The sequence below is a fragment of the Bubalus bubalis genome, chromosome 5 (genome assembly GCF_019923935.1).
Source record: "Bubalus bubalis isolate 160015118507 breed Murrah chromosome 5, NDDB_SH_1, whole genome shotgun sequence".
NCBI lineage: Eukaryota > Metazoa > Chordata > Mammalia > Artiodactyla > Bovidae > Bubalus > Bubalus bubalis.
Genome location: NC_059161.1, coordinates 20,295,460 through 20,316,121, shown reverse-complemented (window position 1 = coordinate 20,316,121; position 20,662 = coordinate 20,295,460). Strand labels below are relative to the sequence as shown.

General features: G+C 40.3%; 2 protein-coding genes and 1 long non-coding RNA gene across 8 annotated transcripts in view; all 3 read left to right on the top strand.

Annotated features, from left to right (window-relative positions):
- Positions 1-9,273, top strand: part of SOAT1 (sterol O-acyltransferase 1) — a 64,096-nt gene extending 54,823 nt beyond the window's left edge. For both annotated transcript variants that reach the window (XM_006048572.4, XM_006048573.4), the window contains exons 11-16: positions 574-703; positions 1,950-2,047; positions 3,248-3,346; positions 4,399-4,534; positions 5,115-5,260; positions 7,068-9,273. In XM_006048572.4, coding sequence (XP_006048634.2) covers positions 574-703; positions 1,950-2,047; positions 3,248-3,346; positions 4,399-4,534; positions 5,115-5,260; positions 7,068-7,124 — 666 coding nt within the window. In that variant the 3' untranslated portion in view covers positions 7,125-9,273. The remainder of the gene's footprint in view (positions 1-573; positions 704-1,949; positions 2,048-3,247; positions 3,347-4,398; positions 4,535-5,114; positions 5,261-7,067) is intronic.
- Positions 9,274-15,930: 6,657 nt separating this feature from the next.
- AXDND1 (axonemal dynein light chain domain containing 1) overlaps positions 15,931-20,662 on the top strand; it is an 83,606-nt gene continuing 78,874 nt past the window's right edge. Inside the window, exons 1-2 of one of the 5 annotated variants that reach the window (XR_006551074.1) lie at positions 15,931-17,586; positions 17,949-18,141. Coding sequence is in view for 4 of the 5 variants with exons in the window: in XM_025285555.2 (XP_025141340.2) it covers positions 18,063-18,141 (79 nt within the window). In the remaining variant the exon portion in view is untranslated. The other 4 variants (XM_025285555.2, XM_006048574.3, XM_025285554.2 and 1 more) reach the window with 4 other exon arrangements.
- On the top strand, positions 19,092-20,313 carry LOC123333648. Its single transcript, XR_006551075.1, has 2 exons — positions 19,092-19,696; positions 20,120-20,313. It is a non-coding gene; the product is annotated as an uncharacterized LOC123333648 (long non-coding RNA).

Below are 20,662 nucleotides of genomic sequence, written 5' to 3'. Positions count from 1 at the left end.
GAAACTCTTCCCAGTACAGTAACTGGTATTTGCTTTGCCAACACATCAAAAGTAATTTTCTATAATCAAACTTTTTACTGTAATTAAAGTAATTCTATGTGGTTACTTCCGTTTGCATCTACACTAATTTTCCCCTCCCTTTCTGTTTTTTATTTTATTATTAATATATATATATGTATATGTAGATGTGGTCTGACACTCTCCCAACCCCTTATCTGTATCATAAATCCCAGAAGAACAAATTTTAAAATCTTGTGTCAATCAAATACCCATTTATGAAATAGGTTTTTTTGTTATGGGTTTCATGTAACAGGAAAAGCAGATTTCAAAGTCTGATCTTTTAAACATGGCATTTGGTAAAGGCTTGAGAATGGGTATGATAGATATTGGCCTTGAGTACTATCTCTGAAGGATTAAAGTTCAGCAATCTTACACACTCATGTTAAATGGTGTGTGTGTATATATATGTAAACATTAGTATACGGATCACGTATGTATCTTCTTTTGAAGGAAAAAAAATCACTTTTTATCTTTCCTGATCAAGCCACCATTATTATCTTTGTTATGTTCCAGGTTTTTGGTTGCCTTTTTTATGTGTACTACATCTTTGAAAGAATCTGCACCCCCTTATTTCGGAATATCAAACAGGAGCCCTTTAGCGCTCGTGTTCTGATCTTATGTATATTTAACTCCATCTTGCCAGGTAATGTGGGTACTGGTTAATATGGCCATTCATGAAGTTGCAAGAAAAGCAGAAAGCTATTGCATATGAGCACCTTTGACTGACCTGCTTTTCACTATAAACTCATCTACACATCTATACCCATCTCTGATCTCTTTCCATATATCCCACAAATGAAGCATACTTCCTGTCTCTGGCTATTGTTTCCATTTGTCGTCTCACTTTCACTCAAGTTTTGCTTTCCCTGACTGTAGTGAATGCACATAGTCCATATTTATGCTTTATCTTCTCATTCACTGTTCAGTCACTGTACTCTGGCTCCTGATTGGACCAGGCCATTGAAATGGCCTTTATTAAAATCACTGACCTCCTCCAGTAGTTGGTTTAGCCCTTAATCTGTTTGATCTCCATGAAGCATTGAATGCTGTTGACCACATGTTAAAGTCTCTCTTGCCCCTCTTATTCTTTCTGGCCATGCCATACATAGCAGTGAACAGCTTAGTTTCCTTTACTTACTCTTTCTCTTTTCTCTACCCATTAAATGGTACTGTTTCCTGTCATCATGTTCTCTCTTCCTTTCCCTCTCCCCCAGACATTTTCTAGTACCACTCCCTGCTTGCCCTTCAAGATTTACTCCAGTAAATCTATCTGTCCTTCTGATAGAGTACGTGTTACTTATATATATCTTCCCCACTAGGCTACCAATTCCGTAAGCTCAAGGATTGTGTGTTATAGCCAGGTCAGCCAGTCATAGTCTCTCCTACACAGTCTTACACATAGTAGACAATATTTTTGAAAGGGATGGGCATATAAATGGATATTTTAAAATACTGTGTAATGTATATAACGTGCTGATGAACTTTGTTTATAGTGGAGATGATATTTTTAGTATTTGGTATTAAAAAATAAACAGGCATTTGCCTGGTAGAGAGGTATTAGAAAGTTGCTTCCAGGTTGTGGGATGGATTCAAAGGCATGGAGTATTTTAGAATGACAGAAGTCTACTACCAAGTTAAGCCATACATTTAAGCATTTCCATTAAAAACAAACTGGGTCATTTTCATCTATAAAACCCACTTGGAAAAAAGTCATTTCTTTATTGGGTTGAAATAGCTTTCAAAAAATACCATATCGTTTCTGGAATGGATAAGCTGGAATAATAACTAATTTTACAAAGTAATTTAGCTAAGCAAATGACAACATGTAATTAACTTACTAGTATATGAGCTATTTAGGAAGATTCTAATATTGTTCATCTTATTTTTAGGTGCGCTGATAATCTTTCTTACTTTTTTTGCCTTTTTGCACTGTTGGCTCAATGCCTTTGCTGAGATGTTACGCTTTGGTGACAGGATGTTTTATAAGGTAACATGTACTTGGACTCATTCTCCTTTTCACGTTTTGTTTTCTCGTTGTTAAGTATTTGAATATTGTTGGCTACTAGCTTTTTAACATAAATGTTGTGAAGTCATTTTTCCCCACAGGTTTTACGGATATTAAGTCAGAAATTTTGTTGCTGATAAAAGTGGCATAGTCTTGTCTTTTCTGCTACCTCTAACATCTGCTCCCTTAGATCCACATTTGCTTTCTACTGGATCCCATACTGGTGATTACAGTGGGAAAGCATGTGTCCAGAGGGCATTCTGAGACTTTGCTGACTTTTTATTCATTTGAAATTGGCTGTCTGGTGCTGTAGGAGTGATGTCAGCAAATTGTTCAACAGTTCATGAAGGAAGTAACATTTCCCTCCTTTGTTTTGAAAGGCTTTAATTCTGCTTCAGATAGTATTCTTATGCTTCCAAAGTTGATATTAAGTTGTAGGCTGAGGCAGATTGGTTCATAGTGTTCTGTCCTAAGTCGCTTCAGTTGTGTCTGACTCTTTTTGACCCCGTGGACTGTAGCTTGCCAGGCTTCTCTGTCCGTGGAGTTCTCCAGGCAAGATTCCCTGAGTGGGTTGCCATCTCCTCCCCCAGTGGTGTTCTGTAATCCTACCCAAAGCCCTCTAGAGTTTTGTTTGTTGATGTTTTGGCAACATTCTAAGCCTACCCTACTCTTCTCTCAAAAAAGCAGTGAGTGTGTAAATTTTAGATGTCTTCTTCCACTGGTTTGATCTTAGAGGGAACAAGATACGCCTATGCCGTCTCACTTGTGCAGCTTACATTTTGCTGTTTATGATACCAGCAAACTGATCTTGAGGGTTATCACACAGTCTGAGTCTGTGACCTTCAAATTCTCTCATTGTGTTTTAGCAAGGTAAGTGATTGTTACTTAGATGAACATTAGGTTACTTAATGATTATGTGGTGTGTCTTCCATCATAACTTGTTTGATGACGATGAGACACAATGAACCTGGGAACTTAATCATCCGTTGAATTAGGATTAATGTCACATTGAACACTAATAACCAAAATGCCTTTGAAGATTTTTCTGCATCAGTGTGTGGACCAGCAATTTATCATCACACTCTCTGGATGTCTCATTATGTGCGTATATTCTCTGGGAGGATTCAGGAGGTTTTGCTTTGGCTTTGTTTATGTGTTTACACCTTTGCTTTTTTTCCTCAGGACTGGTGGAACTCTACATCGTACTCTAACTATTACAGGACCTGGAATGTGGTGGTCCATGACTGGCTATATTACTATGCTTACAAGGACTTTCTCTGGGTGAGCAGTGAGGTTTAGTTGAAATTGTTGAAGAAACAGAGATTCTTTTCCAGAAAGAATTAGTATTGTACAGCTGAAAGAAATTATCCTTAGTTGTCCGCAATTTTCTTGTGAGCCCGTAAGCTCTCAGAAGTCTTCTGCTTTGAGTAGTCCTGCATAGAGGACCAGTGTGTACAGGTGCCAGGATTAAGACCATGTCTCTACTCTGGATTTCACTGCTGTGATGTAAGAATGCATGGAGGCATTTGGAGAAGCTGAAATGATCCACCCATAATGGTTGATTTTTTTTTTTTTTTTTTTTTTAAAAGGAGTCTCATTGCTAACAGATAATCTCCAATCTCCCCCTTACTTGCTCCATTTGTTTTTTGTTTTTGTTCCTTTTGTTAAAAGTGGAGAAAGCTCCTATGGTCGAATTTACAACTCTCCAGTATAGATTATTAATGTATGTCTCCAGACATTCTTTACAACAGAATTTATTTAGACTGACTTAAATGTAGACAGTTAACACTGGTATCTCATTAACACTGATGTCTGGATTGTAGGTTTGAATTGTTAAGTAAGGGCACTATTGGCTGAATGACAGTGTGTTGTGGTACAAATGACACTGTATTTGAATGTCCTTCACTTGTAAGGGTAGTTTGACTTATGGATGAGGCAAGTCCCTTGTTTCTGAATCTTAGTTTTGTTACCTGTAAAAATGGTACCTGCCCAGTCTACCGTACAGTGTTACTCTGTGTCCATTTATAAATGAAAACTAGGTTTTGTCAACCGTAGTGTGTTAGAGATATAAGTTATTAATGTTTTTGAAGATGTGCTCAGTCTTTCAACATTAGTTTTGGAAATGCCTCATGTAGTGAAATAAGGATTTTTAAGCACAAATGTTTTTTGTCATTATTTTAGTACATTTGTATTACTCCGAGGAGTAAACTTAGAAAAGCAAATACAGATCTAATTGCAGGGGTGCCTTTGGTACGTTTTCAGTGTGTCTTGTGCAGTGCACGTCTGACAACTTGCTTTTTGAAAGTTGCCCTTATGTTTTCCTTTCACTGCAGTTTTTCACAAAGAGGCTCAGGGCAGTGGCCATGTTAGCTGTCTTTGCCGTGTCGGCCACGGTGCACGAGTATGCCTTGGCTGTGAGCTTGAACTTTTTCTATCCAGTGCTCTTTGTGCTCTTCATGTTCTTTGGAAGTGAGTATCTTGGCGTCTCGTGAGTACTGAGTATAATGCTAAAAGAAAACAGAACATTGATGTAGAAAACTAGATAGTACTCATATCAAGGCAGTGTTCGTCAGGTGGTAAGAACATTCATTTTGAGTAATTATACACAATTCTGTTGCAAGATGTTTACACTTGGATGTTGGGAAATGAGCTAAATAACCTCTTGAAGACTGTTGATACCACTGCTTTGGTAGCTCATACAAACTATAAAAACCTTGCCATTCTTAACACAGTGTTCACCCTCTGAAAAAAACTAACCCTTTTTTTGGGTGGGGTGGAGAGGGACAAGTTAGAATATGAATGCTTTCATGGAATATATATTTTCACCTATTCGGAATACTGATTGATTTCTAAATAATCACTGATTAATAAGTTTTAACAATGAAGCTTCGTTTCTACTTATATGACCAGTGGCCAGAATAGAACTGTATATACACAGCTGAAGCTGTTTATGGTAACTGAATGATTATAGCAAACATCTGAGTCTCCTAAACTCCTGGTAGATTGTTTTGATGACTGTATATAACTTTTGTTGTTTTCATAACTTTAGTGGCTTTCAACTTTATTGTCAACGATAGTCGGAAAAGACCAATTTGGAATGTCCTGATGTGGACTTCCCTTTTTGCGGGCAATGCAGTCCTCCTGTGTTTTTATTCCCAAGAGTGGTATGCACGTCAACACTGCCCTCTGAAAAATGTGAGTCTTCAATCAGACTGGAGTAGAAAAGTAACCTATTTGTCCTCTGATTATGAGAGTTGTGGGCAGGATTAAGGGGAAGGGAGTAGTGGAGACGGTGATTAATGTTAAGGGGAGGGAAATGTGGAATAAAAGCAGTAACTTATCTAATCTTACTGTACTGTCCTTGAACTTTTCGTTTGTTTTCTTCACATGAACTCTCCTACTTCTTGGTTCTGTCTCTCTTTTTTCCCTCCTCATCTGATTTTTCTTTAGCTCCTTCTAATATTCTTCCTGTGCCCTGAAAGTGCAGGTCTTCTCCAGGGTTTTCTCAGTGGCATGTATATCCATTTAAACCCACAAATATTTATCTTTTACCTCTTCCTTCCTGAAGTAATAAACTCTTCATAACAGTGTTCTGGAGAAGGCAATGGCACTCCACTCCAGTACTCTTGCCTGGAAAATCCCATGGGCGGAAGAGCCTGGTAGGCTGCATGCAGTCCATGGGGTCCCTAAGAGTCGGACACGGCTGAGCGACTTCACTTTCACTTTTCACTTTCACTCATTGGAGAAGGAAATGGCAACCCACGCCAGTGTTCTTGCCTGGAGAATCCCAGGGACGGGAGAGCCTGGTGGGCTGCTGTCTGTGAGGTCGCACAGAGTCGGACACGACTGAAGTGACGCAGCAGCAGCAGCATTCAGGGATTGAACCTGCATCTCTTGCATCTCCTGTATTGGCAGGTGGATTCTTTACCACTGCACTACCTGGGGATCCCATAACTAAAGATACCCGAAATCAAATCAATCCGTTTCTCTTCCAAAGCTTCTGCTGTCCACCCTGATTTTGCTGTGCTGCTCTCAACCCCTCCTTATTTCCTATGAATCCCCTTTGTGCATTTGAACCAATTGCTCTGAACTCTGTCTCTCGTCAGTCTGCTCTTTGCACTCAGATTTCACCTGTCAGATTTTATCAAAATCCAGTTTGGATGCAGTGTCATCCATGAAGCTTTTTCCAGTTCTTGCTCCAGTCTCTTTTCTATTTCTGAACTTTCTCCTCTTCCTCATTTAGATAATTCAGTAATTTTAAACTTTGTATTATTATAGTAATTTGTGTATATTATCATCCTTATCCCACCACCATTTAGATTTTGAGTGGTGCTCATAAAATAAAACACAAGATACAGAAAAAGGGTAATGTCTGTTTGGAATTTGGTCAGGAGTCCATGCAGTTTTGTAAATTTTGCTGGACTTAGCCTCATGTAAAGCTTCTAAATCAAGTAAATCTGTGCTGTAGATAAAAATGATGAACTTTTTTTGAATTAGTGAGCTGCTTATAGCTTAAATGCTGGAAGGCATTTAAGACATGTACAGTATGTGGGCTTCCCTGGTGGCTCAGTGGTAAAGAGTCTGTCTGCCAATGCAGGAGACATTTGGGTTCGATCCCTGATCTGCTGCAGAGTAGCTAAGCCTATGTGCCATAGCTATTGAGCCGTTGCTCTAGAGCCTGGGAGCCACAACTACTGAGCTCACGTGCTGCAACTCCTGAAGCCCATGCACCCTAGAGCCTCTGCTTCACAACAAGAGAAGCCACCACAATGAGAAGCCCGCACGCTGCAACTAGAGAGTAGCCCCCACTCGCCGCAACTAGAGAAAAGCCCAAGCAGCATCAAAGACCCAGTGTACCCAAAAATAAATAAATACATACATAATAAAATTTTTAAAAAGATAGTACAATAGCTAACAGCACCCCCTTAATCTACCCCATACCTCATATGTACAGAGCATATAAATAAACTATTCTTCCTTTTTTTTTTTTTCCCCCTTGCAGCCCACATTTCTGGATTATATCCGGCCACGTTCCTGGACTTGTCGTTACATGTTTTAGAAGCTTGGACATTGTTTCCTTCATTGACACTGAAGATTGGGTATTACCTGACTTGGGGCCAGCATCTGTTTTCAGCCATCATGAAGTTATCTGTGTTATTTGGACCACTTCAGGCTTTACAGATGGCTCACTCCATTCCTAGGTCACCTGAAAATGAGCTGTTAAAAGTTTACTGGAAGTTTGGACACTTTTAAGCAGTCAATTTTTTTCCTTTTTGGGATAAGGGAAACTTGTAGCTGATGTAACGACAGATTTTTGCTAAGTCATATCAGCTTAAATCTCAGAAATTTGGTTTTGTTTCTTAACTCCATCTAATTAGAGACCAAACATCATGTTTTTTTGGCCACTGAATTAGCCAGAACGCTGCTGAAGAAATCACTTAAGTACCTGTGGCTTAGAAATTTTTTCATGCACACTATTAGAATGTATGTTAATAAACCATGCAATTGGGAAAGAAAATAATGTGGAATGTTTTGCTGTTTCTAATAGAGAAAATACCTATTTTTCCAAATATAATCTTATTACATATCCTAATTTGTATTTTTAAGTTCAGGTCTATTAAATTTTATCTTGTTTTTGCTATACTGTGTAGTCATGATATCTGTGAAGCAATATTATCCCTTACACCTTGAATTCTTGAGTTTGCATCCATAATATTATATATCGAGGGGGACAAAAGCAGGAAGAGAAAAAGGAGTGAGGCCGGACAAAGAAAAATATTTTCTAGTGTATGAAGCAGTTTTGAAAAAGAACTTGCAGAATCAATCATGTGTTTAAACTATTTTATTGTAGAACTTATGTGGAAGATAAATTTTTTGTTGTTGTTTAAACTTTCAGGCAATAATTTCTTTGAAGCTATTTAGAAGTAACCATTGGTATAGTTTTATCTAATGAATACTGACCTCTGTTGTTTTGCAGACTAGTGAGTCTGTATCGTAAGTATTAATCACAACCATTAATATTAAAGGGAATACTAAAGATCCAGAGAAGCTGGCTTCTGCATTCACTCAATTATTCTTAATGGTAGTATACTTTAGGTACAGTAAATAATAGGTGATCATTTTCAAGAAAATGTACTTTATTGTGTGATGTTCCCATGTTATAAGATGCCTAGGGCTAATAATACAATGTGGTGTGCAGGAATTATTTTGGTTGTTTATATGAGGTATGATTATATCTGTAAAGATGGAGCTTTGGAGACCATGTAGGTCCACCCCAAAGAAGGGAGACTTAATTACTCAAAACTGGGAAAGCAGCCAACTTGAGAAGCTATTATCTTGGTATTCTAGTAGCCCTATTGCTGTCTAGAAAGTTGTGAGAAGTCTTTTTCAAATTGATTTAATGTCAATTTGAATCTCACAGAAAGGTAAGTAAAATTTCTTAAAAGTCATAACTGTTATGTGTACTGCAAGTACCCAGCTAAGTCCCCTCTTTTATTTCCCATACTTTTGGTCCAAAAGACAAAACCGTACCTCAAGGAAGGTTATTTTTAAAAGGTACTCCACATGTCCCAAGCAGTAATTATCTGTACAGTGGTATTGTAGTTGTAATGGAATAACATTCCAATAAGACTGCTTTAATATAGCTCATAATTTCCAGCATTTTTCTAAAAATTAAAATGAGTCAATCACTGACTGGAACTTAGAACTACATTTTAAATACAAAGAGGGAGCTGAGAAAAGCACACTGGTTTAAGATGTGGTTATGAATAAGCCAGTCTACTGAAGCGAGAGAGTGGAATTCTTAGGTCTGTATGTTTTGTTCAGTACTGTGAATGTACACTCCATTGAGAGGACTTTGTTGCTGTGTACTCATTCTGAATACTGTATTTATTAGACTGATCAAGGCTGGGTTTTGTTTGTTTGTTTTTAAACTCTCATCCTCCCTTTGTTTATTAGTACTTTTTTTTCTACCCAAGATTTTAAAGTGACAACAAATAATATGTATATAATTATAGGCTGTTTAGAATGATAAGACTGTCCTAAGATATTTTTAGAAACACTTCAAGGAAAAGCCACTTTCTGTGAAAGACATTAGTTTAACAGCCATGATCTTACTACTAGCTGCTTTTAATGAAAGTCTTGCCTTTAGAGAACTACTTACACTCTTCTAAACAAATAAATTAAACTAAAACTTCTTACTAATGAAAGATTTATTGAGTTTGTTTTTTCATTCCCTTCTTTTGTTAATAGCGGTGGAAATGATTTTCACTTATGGAATGATACTTTTTTCCTTTTGAAAAGTAATGAGGTTAAAATTTCTTTCCTATAAAGTATTAATTAATTAATTAATTTCCTATAGAGTATAATCATTAGTTTGAGTGTGTTACCTAAGAGAACAACTAAGATCTCTAATGTTACACATTTGTCAGATGCTTTTATTGTTGGTTCTGGATAGGGAAGGAAAATGGAGGGTGCTTTTATTGGTTTTTGGTGGATTAATTACTGCAATTGCCTAGGTAAAGTTGCTTCCTCATGTTAGAGCTTAATTAGAAAACCGAGGCTGCAATTCATTTAGTATGGGCAATTTTCATCATAATATAAAAACTATACTTGCCTGAAAAATTGAATCCTGAAGTCTTTATAGGAAACATAACGGAACATTTTATGTTGTAAAAGTTCGTTACATGGGCTACATAGGCTAAAAAGATGTAAGTTATGAATTGTTGAAGCCTTTTATACAAAAATATTTTTGTTTTGTGTAGAATTATGTAATTTTGAATAAAGTTCATTGTTCTCTCTGGGGGGAAATGACGAAGATAAACTAGCATATCTGTGGTAAGTAGGTGGCCTAATACATACTACAGTGTAGTAGTTTAAATATGTTAGTTTTGAAACCTTTTAAGAAAAATTAAATTGTTAGGCTTAAGCCCAGCATATAAAACATAAAATATAGCTGCTTCTGGTTCAGATAGGGATATAGGGCTGGAGCCCTTCTTGTTTGGTTATACCCATTTCCTCCTACTCAGAATACCCAGTTTGTAAACCACCAGTGTGGCAAAAACAAAAAAGTCCTTGTACAGACTTGTAATTAAGATAACCTCATACTTACTAGCAGTGGGACCCAAAGTTGCTGAATTTATCAGAGCCACAGTTTTCCTTGTCTGTAAAATGGGGATAATAACTACCTCACAGGGTTGCTACAAACAAGTAGCCCTGGTAGAAACAGGGCCTCATTATTTTCTTACTCTCCATAAATTTCAAACCTAAATCCTTAGTATTATTTCATTAGAATCCTTAAAAAAAAAAAAGACCTGGGCAAGGAAAATGTTTCCTGCACACTCCCAAGAATGTATACTTTTCTTTTAAATAGATTCGCAGGGTGATGTGCATTGGCTTTGCACCTTGATATAATAGACTCTCGTGTAATAGAATTGGTAACAAGATTGCTAAAAGCATTCCTGTTGCCAGCTCCAAAATTACTTTCAGATTTATCTGTTTAGTATTAGGGTAGGGTGGCAAACTTCTAAAAGGAAATTTTACTTGCCTGAATAATTGAACCCTGAAGTCTTCATAGGAAATAGAACATTTTATGTTGTAAAAGTTGGTCACATGGGCTACATAGCCTAAAAAAGATACAAGTTATGAATTGTTGAGGTCTTTTATGCAAAAAATACTTTTGTTTTCTGTGGAATTATGTAAGTATTTCTGCTTTTACCTAATGTTTAGAACTAGTGTATATAATACTTAGAAATCGTGGAGATAAAGGAGACTAATAAGGACTTTCTTCTGCCAATATAGAATACTTCTAGTCTTAGAAGGTAGAATAAATCTCTAAATGGAAGACAGTTCATACTTCTGTTAATAAAGCCTAAGTGACTTATTTACTAATGGAAAATTCCATGTAACTTATATCATTTATATAGTAGTTGTGTATGTGTTTGTGTGTGTGTTTACTGTCAAAGAAAGCTCTGCCTTGGATATTCTTTCACATCTCCAGGGTTTTATGTTGATAGCTCAGAAATGGAAGGAATTGGGACATAAATGTTTTGAAGAATAAATGAATATTATTAGTGAAGCTTATGTAAGGATTCACTGAAGCCTCTGTCAGGTCACAGAGTGCTGGAACCCAGTTTTTAAAGAAGGTAGAATACGGCTATACTGGTTGAAACAGAGGAGTCCTTCTTGCTTGGTCCACTGGTGCTCTTCCCCACCCTGAATTTAATACCCAGTTTGAAAGTCAATAGATGCTAAAATTCATAAGCTTTAGGTTAGTAGGAAAGCTGTACAAGCCATATAATCTACTAAATCCTTAATAAAGTTTGTCTTCCCTGTAAAGACTTATTCTGAATAGCTAATTTAGATTTGAGAAAAATACAGGCCTAATTTCAGAAGTGGTAGTTTTTTAAAAAAATCTAAAACTCTCTTTGTACTCCCATTTTTTCTAAATGCTTTCTTCCTTATTTCTACATTATTACATTCACACTTCTGCAGTGAATATGCCCCTCCCAACAGAAGGCCAGCCTTTATGCTAGCAGATACATCACTGTGCTTTGTGGTGCTCTTTAGTTTATCTTAATGAAGTGGTAGCCTAAACATCCAAGGTGTTTAGAATTAAAAGGGGCCATAGAGATTATATTGTTTTTATTTTCAACCCTTTGCTCATATTTCTATCAGCTGTTAGCCCCAAACCCAGAGATCTAAGCATATAAACACAGAAGCAATGAAGCAATAGAACTGTCCAGTTGATTTTGAAACATCACGTATTGAAGGTGTTTGTGCCAGGCACTATGCTTGGTACTGAGAAATATGATGACTGAAAAGAGAAGTTTTCTCCCCTTCTGACATTGGTTTTTCAGACTAGAGGCATGTACAAAACTGTTAGGTGTCATTTTGGGGGGGCTCCAAAGAGCTCTGGTACCATAGTCCTTTATGTCTCAACACAGAAAAGAGTTCAGCAAGAGGCAAAGTGAGAGATAAGTGATTTATTAGAATAGGGCACTGTGAGGTTTACAAGTGGACAGGTGAGAAAGGCTGCATCCCAGAACTTACTGGGGCTACAGTTTTATAATCAGAGTAAAAGTGGGGAAGGGAGAAGAACTTCTTTGACCTTCTTGAGTAGACAGACATTATGCTTCCATCGTCAGCTCCTCTTCCAGGTTGAACAGGGGAGTTTTCTTGTCCCTACATGATCAAACTAGATCTACAAGCTTACTGTTTTTTTATGTGTGCAGAGAGTATGTCCTAGGGACCATCAGCTTACTAAGCTCACTGGGCAGGGTGTGAGTCTCACACCGCCATTGTTTTACTATTTGGGGGGCATGTCTCATGCTTCTGTTACATGGTTTTGTGGTTAAGCAAACCTGCTCTGTTGAGTAAATCATAAAGGGGTCTCCCCCCTTCTTTTTTCTATTTACAACTCCCTAGTGGGACTAACTGTTTAATCACCTGCATGTCCCTTTACTCTGTCCCTATTTCCCTCCTCCAGTTGTTTAACCTTTTGTGCTTAAAAGTGGGTAAAGGGCAATCGATCATTAGCTACTTCTGGATGAGATGAGACGTAGGTCAGCCTAGTGAAGGGATAGTATCTGGCTGTCCCTTCTCTGTTGGGAGAACTGTAAGTCAATGTCATTCTGGTTAGCATCATCCTTTTTAGTTACCCCTCTTAGATGTTAAGCGTTGGAGGATGAATCTACAAAAAGATTGAAAAGAAATACAGCAAAAGCATTAGAAAAGTCATTAAATTCTTAATTAAATTACATGGTGGATTTTAACATGAGAAGAAAACTTTTCAATAGCTAACTATTGCTCTGGTGAAAGCTTCTGTATTTATGGAAATGGCTGCTCCAACCAAGGCTATTATCCCAGGGGAAACACACCCAAGGGTGAGGCGAGACCTCCTTTGTACTCTAGGTTAACCAAGGGGGTAATTTTCGGTCTAGCTATTACCTATAGCTATGTAAGTTATCACTAAGTGCCCCTATGGTTCTGCCTCCAAGAGGAATTTCTGATAAAAATCAAGAAATGCGCTTTTTTCAGTGTCTGATCTAAATCTGGCAGATAAGTTGGGGAATTTTTCTGAGGACCCTGAACATTTCACACAGGAGTTCACCTGGTTAATCAGATCTTTTGATTTCACCAGGGGGAATTTACAGATTTTTATCTCACTGCTACACCCCTGAGAAAGAACAGCATATGATACTGGTAGCCAGAATCCATGCTGACGAAATGACAGCCCAAGCCCAAGAAGGCCATTCAGTACACCAGGTGGGGAACAAAGCTGTCCCCAAGACAGATCCACGATGAAATCACTAAATTTACTGATAGGGATAGATGGGATCATATGATTCTTTTTAATAAGGTATAAAAAAGTTACAGTGAAGCCTGCTAATTAGGAAAAAAGTGGAAGAAGTACAATGGGGACCAGATGCAAATTCTGCCCTTTTTCAAAGGAGATTAGTGAAAGCTTTTAAAAAGTGTACAAATGTGGATCCCCCTTTCCCAAGGAACAGGCCCTTTTGGCTATGCATTTCATACCCAGTCTGCCCCAGACATCAGACACAAAATTTAAAAAACAATTGCTGGTCCTCAGACCCCTATGAGCAATTTGGTCCAACTGGTTTATTTGGTTTTTCAATGACAGAGATCTGACCAAAAAGGTGGAATGCACCCAGAGAGATAAACAAAAGGCCCAAAAGGTGACAATGGCTTTGTCCACTTAGGACAACCAAAGGGAGACCAGGCTTTCTGTGCTAGTCTGGCCATGGTGGGCCACAAGGCCCATGGGTACCCAGACAAAATCATTGTGCCCTGGGTGGACAGAAGGGACATGGGAGGAAAGATTGTAATCGATGGGCCCTTTGCAAGCAGCCAGGGCTTTGGAGGGGCTTCCCTGGTGACTCAGATGATAAAGAATCCGCCTGCAGTGCAGGAGACCCAGGTTTGATCCCTGGGTCGGGAAGATTCCCTGGAGAAGGAAATGGCTACCCACTCCCAATATTCTTGCCTAGAGAATTCCATGGACAGGAGCCTGGTGGGCTGCAGTCCATGGGGCCTCAAAGACTAGATAACGACTGAGTGACCAAAAGGGCATTGGAAGAGGAAATGCCTCAGATGCAGAGAGTGATGGGGGTCCCTCAGCCTTCGATGCTTTCACAGTCAAAACGCCACTGGGGTCCAAGTCCACAAGTGGCTTTGCCTAGAGATGCCATCTATATAACTAACACTAAAAAACAGTTCTGTCCCTCGAGGGGCAGGGAAGCCATTTTCATCACCAAAGGATATTAACAAAAAATAAAGAGATTAAATCTATACTGAGAAGACCCTCAAATATAAAACATACTAGGCCTAACTAAAACAGATTGAGGCCTTAAGTGATCCTCTTCCAGATTTAGAAACTGCATGGGGTAAAATGGTTTGAATCTTCAAAATCATGGTCATTTCTTTTAATGATTTTCTAATGCTTACTGCTGTATTTCTCTTAATTTAAATTTTTTGTAGACTCATCCTCCAATACTTAACATCCAAGAGGGCTAAAAGGATGGTGCTAACCAGAATGACAATAACTTGCAGTTCTCCCAATAGAGAATGGACATTGAGCCAAGTTTTTACTCCTCCTCCAGGCAGGCCTACGTCCCTTCTCACCTGGAAGTAACCACCTTTCAATCATTGCCCTTTACCCGCTTTTAAGCATAAAAGGGTAAACACCTGGAGGAGGGCGTGATAGGGACAGAGTAAAGAGACATGGTCTTCCCAGATGGCTCAGTGGTAAAGAATCAACCTGTCAAGCAGGAGATGTGGGTTTGATCCTTGAATTGGGAAGATCTGGAGAAGGAAATGGCAACCCACTCTAGTATTCTTGCCTGGAAAATCCCATGGACAGAGGAGCCTGGTGGGATGCAGTCCATGGAGTTGCAGAAGAGTTGGAAATGACTTAGAAACTAAAGAACAATAGGTGATGAAAATTAACCCCACCAGGGGGTTGTAAATAGAAAAAATGTGGGAGGTCCCTGCAAGTTAATGATTATGCAATGGAGCAGGTTTGCTTAGCAACAAAACCATGCAACAAAAGCATGAGACATGCCCCAAATAATAAACTAGTGGTGGTATGAGACCCACATCCTGCCCCCTGAACCCAGTAAGTTAACAATCCCTAGGACATGGTCTCTGCACACATGAACAATAACTTGCAGACCTAGTCTGACCATGTAGGGGCAAGAAAATTCCCCAGTTCAACCTGGAGGAGGGGCTGGTGATGTCTACTCAAGAAAGTCAAAGAAGTTCTCCTCCCCACTTTTCCTCTGATTATAAAACGGTAGCCCAGCAAGTTTTCCTGGTGTGAAATTTCCCACCCACTTGTAAACCTTACAAGTATCCTATTCTAATAAATCATTTCCTATCTATCACTTTGTGTGCACAGTTGTGTTACGCTCTGCGACTCCCTAGACTAGTCTGCCAGGCTCCTCTGTCCACGGGATTCTCCAGGCAAGAATACTGGAGTGGGGTGCTATTTCTTACTCCAGGGGATCTTCCTGACCCAGGGATTGAACTGGAGTCCCTTGTGTCTTCTGCATTGGCAGGTGGATTCTTTACCACTGGGCCACCTGTGAAGTCCCACATCTATCACTTTCAGTTGTGTCCGACTCTGCGACCCTATAGACCTCAGCATGCTAGGCTACACTGTCCATCACCAACTTCGGGAGCTTGCTCAAACTCCTGTCCATCCAGTTGGATGGTGATACCATCCAACCATCTCATCTGTCGTCTCCTTCTCCTCCTGCCTTCAGTCTTTCCCAGCATCAGGGTCTTTTCCAGTGAGTCAGTTCTTTGATTCAGGTGGCCAAAGTATTGGAGTTTCAGCTTCAGCATCAGTCCTTCCAGTGAATATTCAGGACTGATTTCCTTTAGAATTGACTAGTTTGATTTTGCAGTCCAAGGGACTCTCAAGAGTCTTCTCCAACACTTTGCCTCTTGCTAAATTCTTTTCTGCACTGAGACATAAAGGACTATGGTACTGCAGCTCTTCAGAGCCCCTGACAGGACACCTAACAGCTTCATCTAAATGCAGGGATTCCACCAGCACTACTTGGCATTAAGATTCCGTCTTAATACAAAATGATCCTGAATCTGGGCAGCAGAACTCCGAGGCCTTCCAGGGGACAGACATCCCACCCCACATCCCCTGCCTCCTGTTTGTAGAAAAGCTTTAGCCTTCTAGGCCTTCCCCAAGTTTCAAAGAGCAAATTCAGAGAAGTGAGAACACTTAGAAACAAAACAAGTGAGATAAAATAACAGTTTAAGCAAGTCAAGGACCCTTAGATCCTACTCAAAGGCTATAGATAAATATTCTGAGCCATATCCTCCAGTTGTTTTATAGATAGTAACCCCACCACCAGTGGGAAGACATTGAATGCTCATGAAAGCACATAGACCCCAGACCGTTTGGAACAGTAAGGTTGATATTGCCTCCTGAAATAACACCTGGTTAACTCACCACTAATCCGCAATGAATCAGAAAAATGGCTACAAGCTGATCAGGTGCCTGTGGCCTTGCTTTCTCACCTTGCTTTTGAAAACACCTCACTGAGAGCTATCAGGGAATTCTGGTCATTTGAGCCTGCTTTCCTTGCTTAGCACCTTGCAATAAAGTGTATTTTCCTTTATCGTAATCAGATGTCAGTCAATTGGCTTTGCTGTGGGTCGGGTACAGCAGAGCCGATCATGGTGGTGTTGAGAGGGGGTTTTCAGCATCTCTGTTCCAATGTATTTATCACATAACTTCCTGTGAACAGGTTTTTAAGCAGTAAGACCCAACGATTTGATCGGGTTGTCTCTGCCTGAGGTGCAATTTCCTCACCGACCTCCAGCTAAAAAATTCTGTACCTAGGAATGCCTTCTGCCCGCAGGGAAAGTGGGGGTCGTGGTAGGGGTTGGGGTATGAGCGGCGCGGGCGCAAGTGGCTCTGAAGTATACAAGGAAGACTCGATGGAAATGCCAAGGACAGAGGCAGCATCCGCAATAATGCCTCAGTTGATAGGATTTATGGGAACTCAATACTTGTTGATCACCCCATTCCCCCCTGAATTTGGCTTCTGGAAAAACAGAGGAAACAAAAAAGTGGAATGAAGGGACGGCGAAACACTGGCTCCAGTCGGACCCCGCCTTTAGTCCCAAAGTGGGAGAGTGGGGAGGTCGAGGGGGTGGGGCGCGGGGAGCGACACTGGCTAGCGCCTGCGCCCTGGCGCCCACCTGCTTCGGAAGCCCTGGGATCCACTTTCTGACTCCGTGAGAACGGCTGGATTAAACGTTTTTATTCCTCATGCAACTGAAAGTGTGTTAGGATTTAAAACACATCCGATCCCCGAGATACTGTTTCTTAGCCGTCTCCGTCGTCCGCCGGCACCGCCGAAGGCAGCCGCCATTGAGGGTTGCCAAGGCGCGGGGTCCTGGGTTTCCATGACAACACGAAGGCGTCCCGGGAAAGGCGTGGCGACAAGATGTCTGGCGGGAAACACAATTTACGGGTACGGGTTGCAAGTGTCCGTTTCCCATCACTTCTGACGGCAGAAACGAGGTCGAGCTCTGCCCGACCTCGAGTCGGTGAAGCTGCGAGCGCGAGGGCGGCCTGTGGGGAAGCCGGGATCCAGCCGACTCGCCTCGAGCCAGGGGCGCCCTTAGGTGGTGCCGGTGGTCGGAGGGGTGGGTCCAGGGTGTCATTCCCGGCCTGGCCCCAGGTATTTTAGTTGCATCAGATATCTTGGGAGAGCCCAGAAATCTCCCCAAAGAAAACCCAAGGTAGATGAATTGTAAACTCCAAATTTAACATGAACACTAAACGGGTATCCCTCCCTCCCTTCCCTTCTATGTCTCTCTTTTTTCCCTGCAGGTTTGTGTTGCAGCTCTGCCAAACCCAAGTACTGTATGCCGGTAATATGTTTGTAGATTAGCTTTCCGGAGGGTTATTTCAGCTAATTACAGAGAGTGCTAGGCATTGCTTATAATGTCACTCCCGAAAACACCCTCCACGTCAACACCTGAGGGCAAAAACTTGAAAATCTCTGCATCCAAGGAAGAGACAGGTAACGTTCGTCAAGGCATAAGTAATCATGACCATAATCAGAAATCACAACCATTCACTTTTTTCCTTAATCTGAGATTTCAGATACTTTAATTAATTTTGTTTTGCCAATATACTTGTTTAAATAAAATCAAAAGCCTTGCCTTTTATAATATTTTGCAGTCCTACTCGGCGTAAGGATTGTAATTTTTTTTTTTTCGAATGCTGATGAGTTTTATATTGTTCTAAATTCAACCTATTTTAAGTACCAGTGGTGGTTTGAAACAGTACTTTCTGGGGTTTTGGGGGTTTTTTTGTTTGTTTGTTAAGGAACTAGTTTGTATCAGGTTTTAGTAATTACTCTGAATGAAGGTACTTATATAAGATTTTCATTCATATATAGATGTGCAGATCTGTTCTAGAATAACAATCTGCCAGACTCATTTCTCCCCTTGTTATGTTAAAGCCTCCTCCAGCTCACCTACATCTTATTTTTAGGAGAGACTCGGCTAAAATCTACTTAGCTTTTTTTTTTTTTTTTTTTTCTTATTTCTTCTGATATTCTGACTCCATCCCAAACTCGCAAGAGATAAAGATTTGGTACTATGAACTTCAGGTGTTTTGATGCTCATTAAAGCATGATACATCCTTACAAAAATTAAAATAAACCATGCTATGTGAGAAACATAGATTAGTGGAGAGTTCTTTAAGGAGAGTGACAGCCCAGCCCTCCTTGACTTAACTACATAGGAGACTTTTCCTATATTAGGTGTTCACCTTCTCTTTATATCATCTGCCCTCATTGAACTCTGCAGAACATTCTTTGTACTGAGTGTTACCTTACTAATTTGGTCAGATTATTCTACTCCTTTTTTTTGTTTGTTTGTTTTTGAGCAAGCTCTGGGAGTTGGTGATGGACAGGGAAGCCTGGCATGCTGCAGTTCATGGGCTTGCAAAGAGTTGGACGCTACTGGGCGACTGCACTGAACTGATTCTACTCTTTTCATTTCTAACAATCGCAATTCTACTGTTAAATCCAACTCAAATCCCTTCCACTCTGTAAATGTTCCAATTGAATTTTCACCTTTGAACTTAGAAAAAATTACTAAGTAATTTGACAGTTTTGAAGAGATTTCTTTTGTGATTTTCATATCAAAGGGTAAATAGACATTCCCATCATCTTTATGCTGTCCCAGTTAACTGATCAAGTTAAGTGAGTTGTTTTCAGTTTTGAATTTGGAGTAATGGAGGTTTATCATTGTACATGAGTTTTTTAACTCATGTCTGATGTGAGTGTAACAGAGCAGAAGGAGGGCAGCCCTTAGCAGCCAGCCATTACTGTGCCTCATTACCCCACACCCTGTTACTAGGCAACAGGTCTTGCTCAGCCGTTGCTTGGTGCCTTAGTGCGCCCTGCTTGCAAGCAACCAACTTGCAACCAATGAAGGGTTGTCAGTTGTCCTTCTCAGCCATTGGTCAACACCGAAGTGGCCCACTGATAACTGTCAAGGAGGGATCATTGGGGAAGTGATTCAATCAAGGATCAGTGGTGTGGTGGTCATCAGGTGGAGAGTGAGGTAAGAGACAGGTACAGGTCTTCTCCTGGAGGCTCTCCAGCTTACCCAGTTTTGGGCGTGGGTGAGCTGGAGGGTCCAGGGAACAGCCTGTGGGGCTCCAAAGCCCTCATTAAGGCCCTCCACTAGCCTCGGGCCAGGCCTGGAGGCAGCAGTGAAATTCTCCCTTCCCTGTCTCTGTGACCTAAGAGCAGTGGCTAACTGCCTGGGTCGCAATCTGTGAGACCTGGTCTCCCCAACTTGGGCGGCCTGAGGAAGCGGAGGGCTGGCTGGGTTGGATGCCTGGCTCCCTCATGGATGACAGCTGGGCAGGGTGTGGGAACCTGGCCCTGAGGGAGCTGCCAACTGAGCTCTGTCTCCTGTTGGCTGGGACCGGGACCTTGGAGGGTGAAAGTTATACCTTGGAACCTTGCTCTTTCTTGTCAGGACAGAGAATACCATTCATCTGGTAGAGATTTACAGGAACATCACTACCTGACCATGACCGGACCTCAAGAATAAAGAATCTGACACTGAGAAGTCTGCAACAACTAACCACGCCCATCCCTCCCCTTTTGCTTTTAAAGGGACTTGTTTAAAAAAATAATAATAATAATAATAAATAAATAAAGGGACTTGTTGAAAGCTTTCAGTAACTTTGGGATTCTTAGGGTATGAGCCACCCATCTCCTCATGTGAATCTGTAATAAACCTTTCTCTTTTCCAAACATTAACGTTTAATATTGATGGGCCTCCCTGTGCATAGGACACAGGGATTTGTGATTTCGGTAACATGAGTAGGGCAAACAGTATGAGTTGTTTTTTTTCCTTGACTAGATGATTCAGTGTTTTAAATATTGTTGCTGTTCTTGACAACCAGAAGCAATGGTTCTCTCTGTCAGCAACATATATATAGGATTGATGAGACAGCCTGGAAATCTCTAACTGACTAAAACAAAAAAACTACAGTAAGCTTTTCTTTCCCATTAT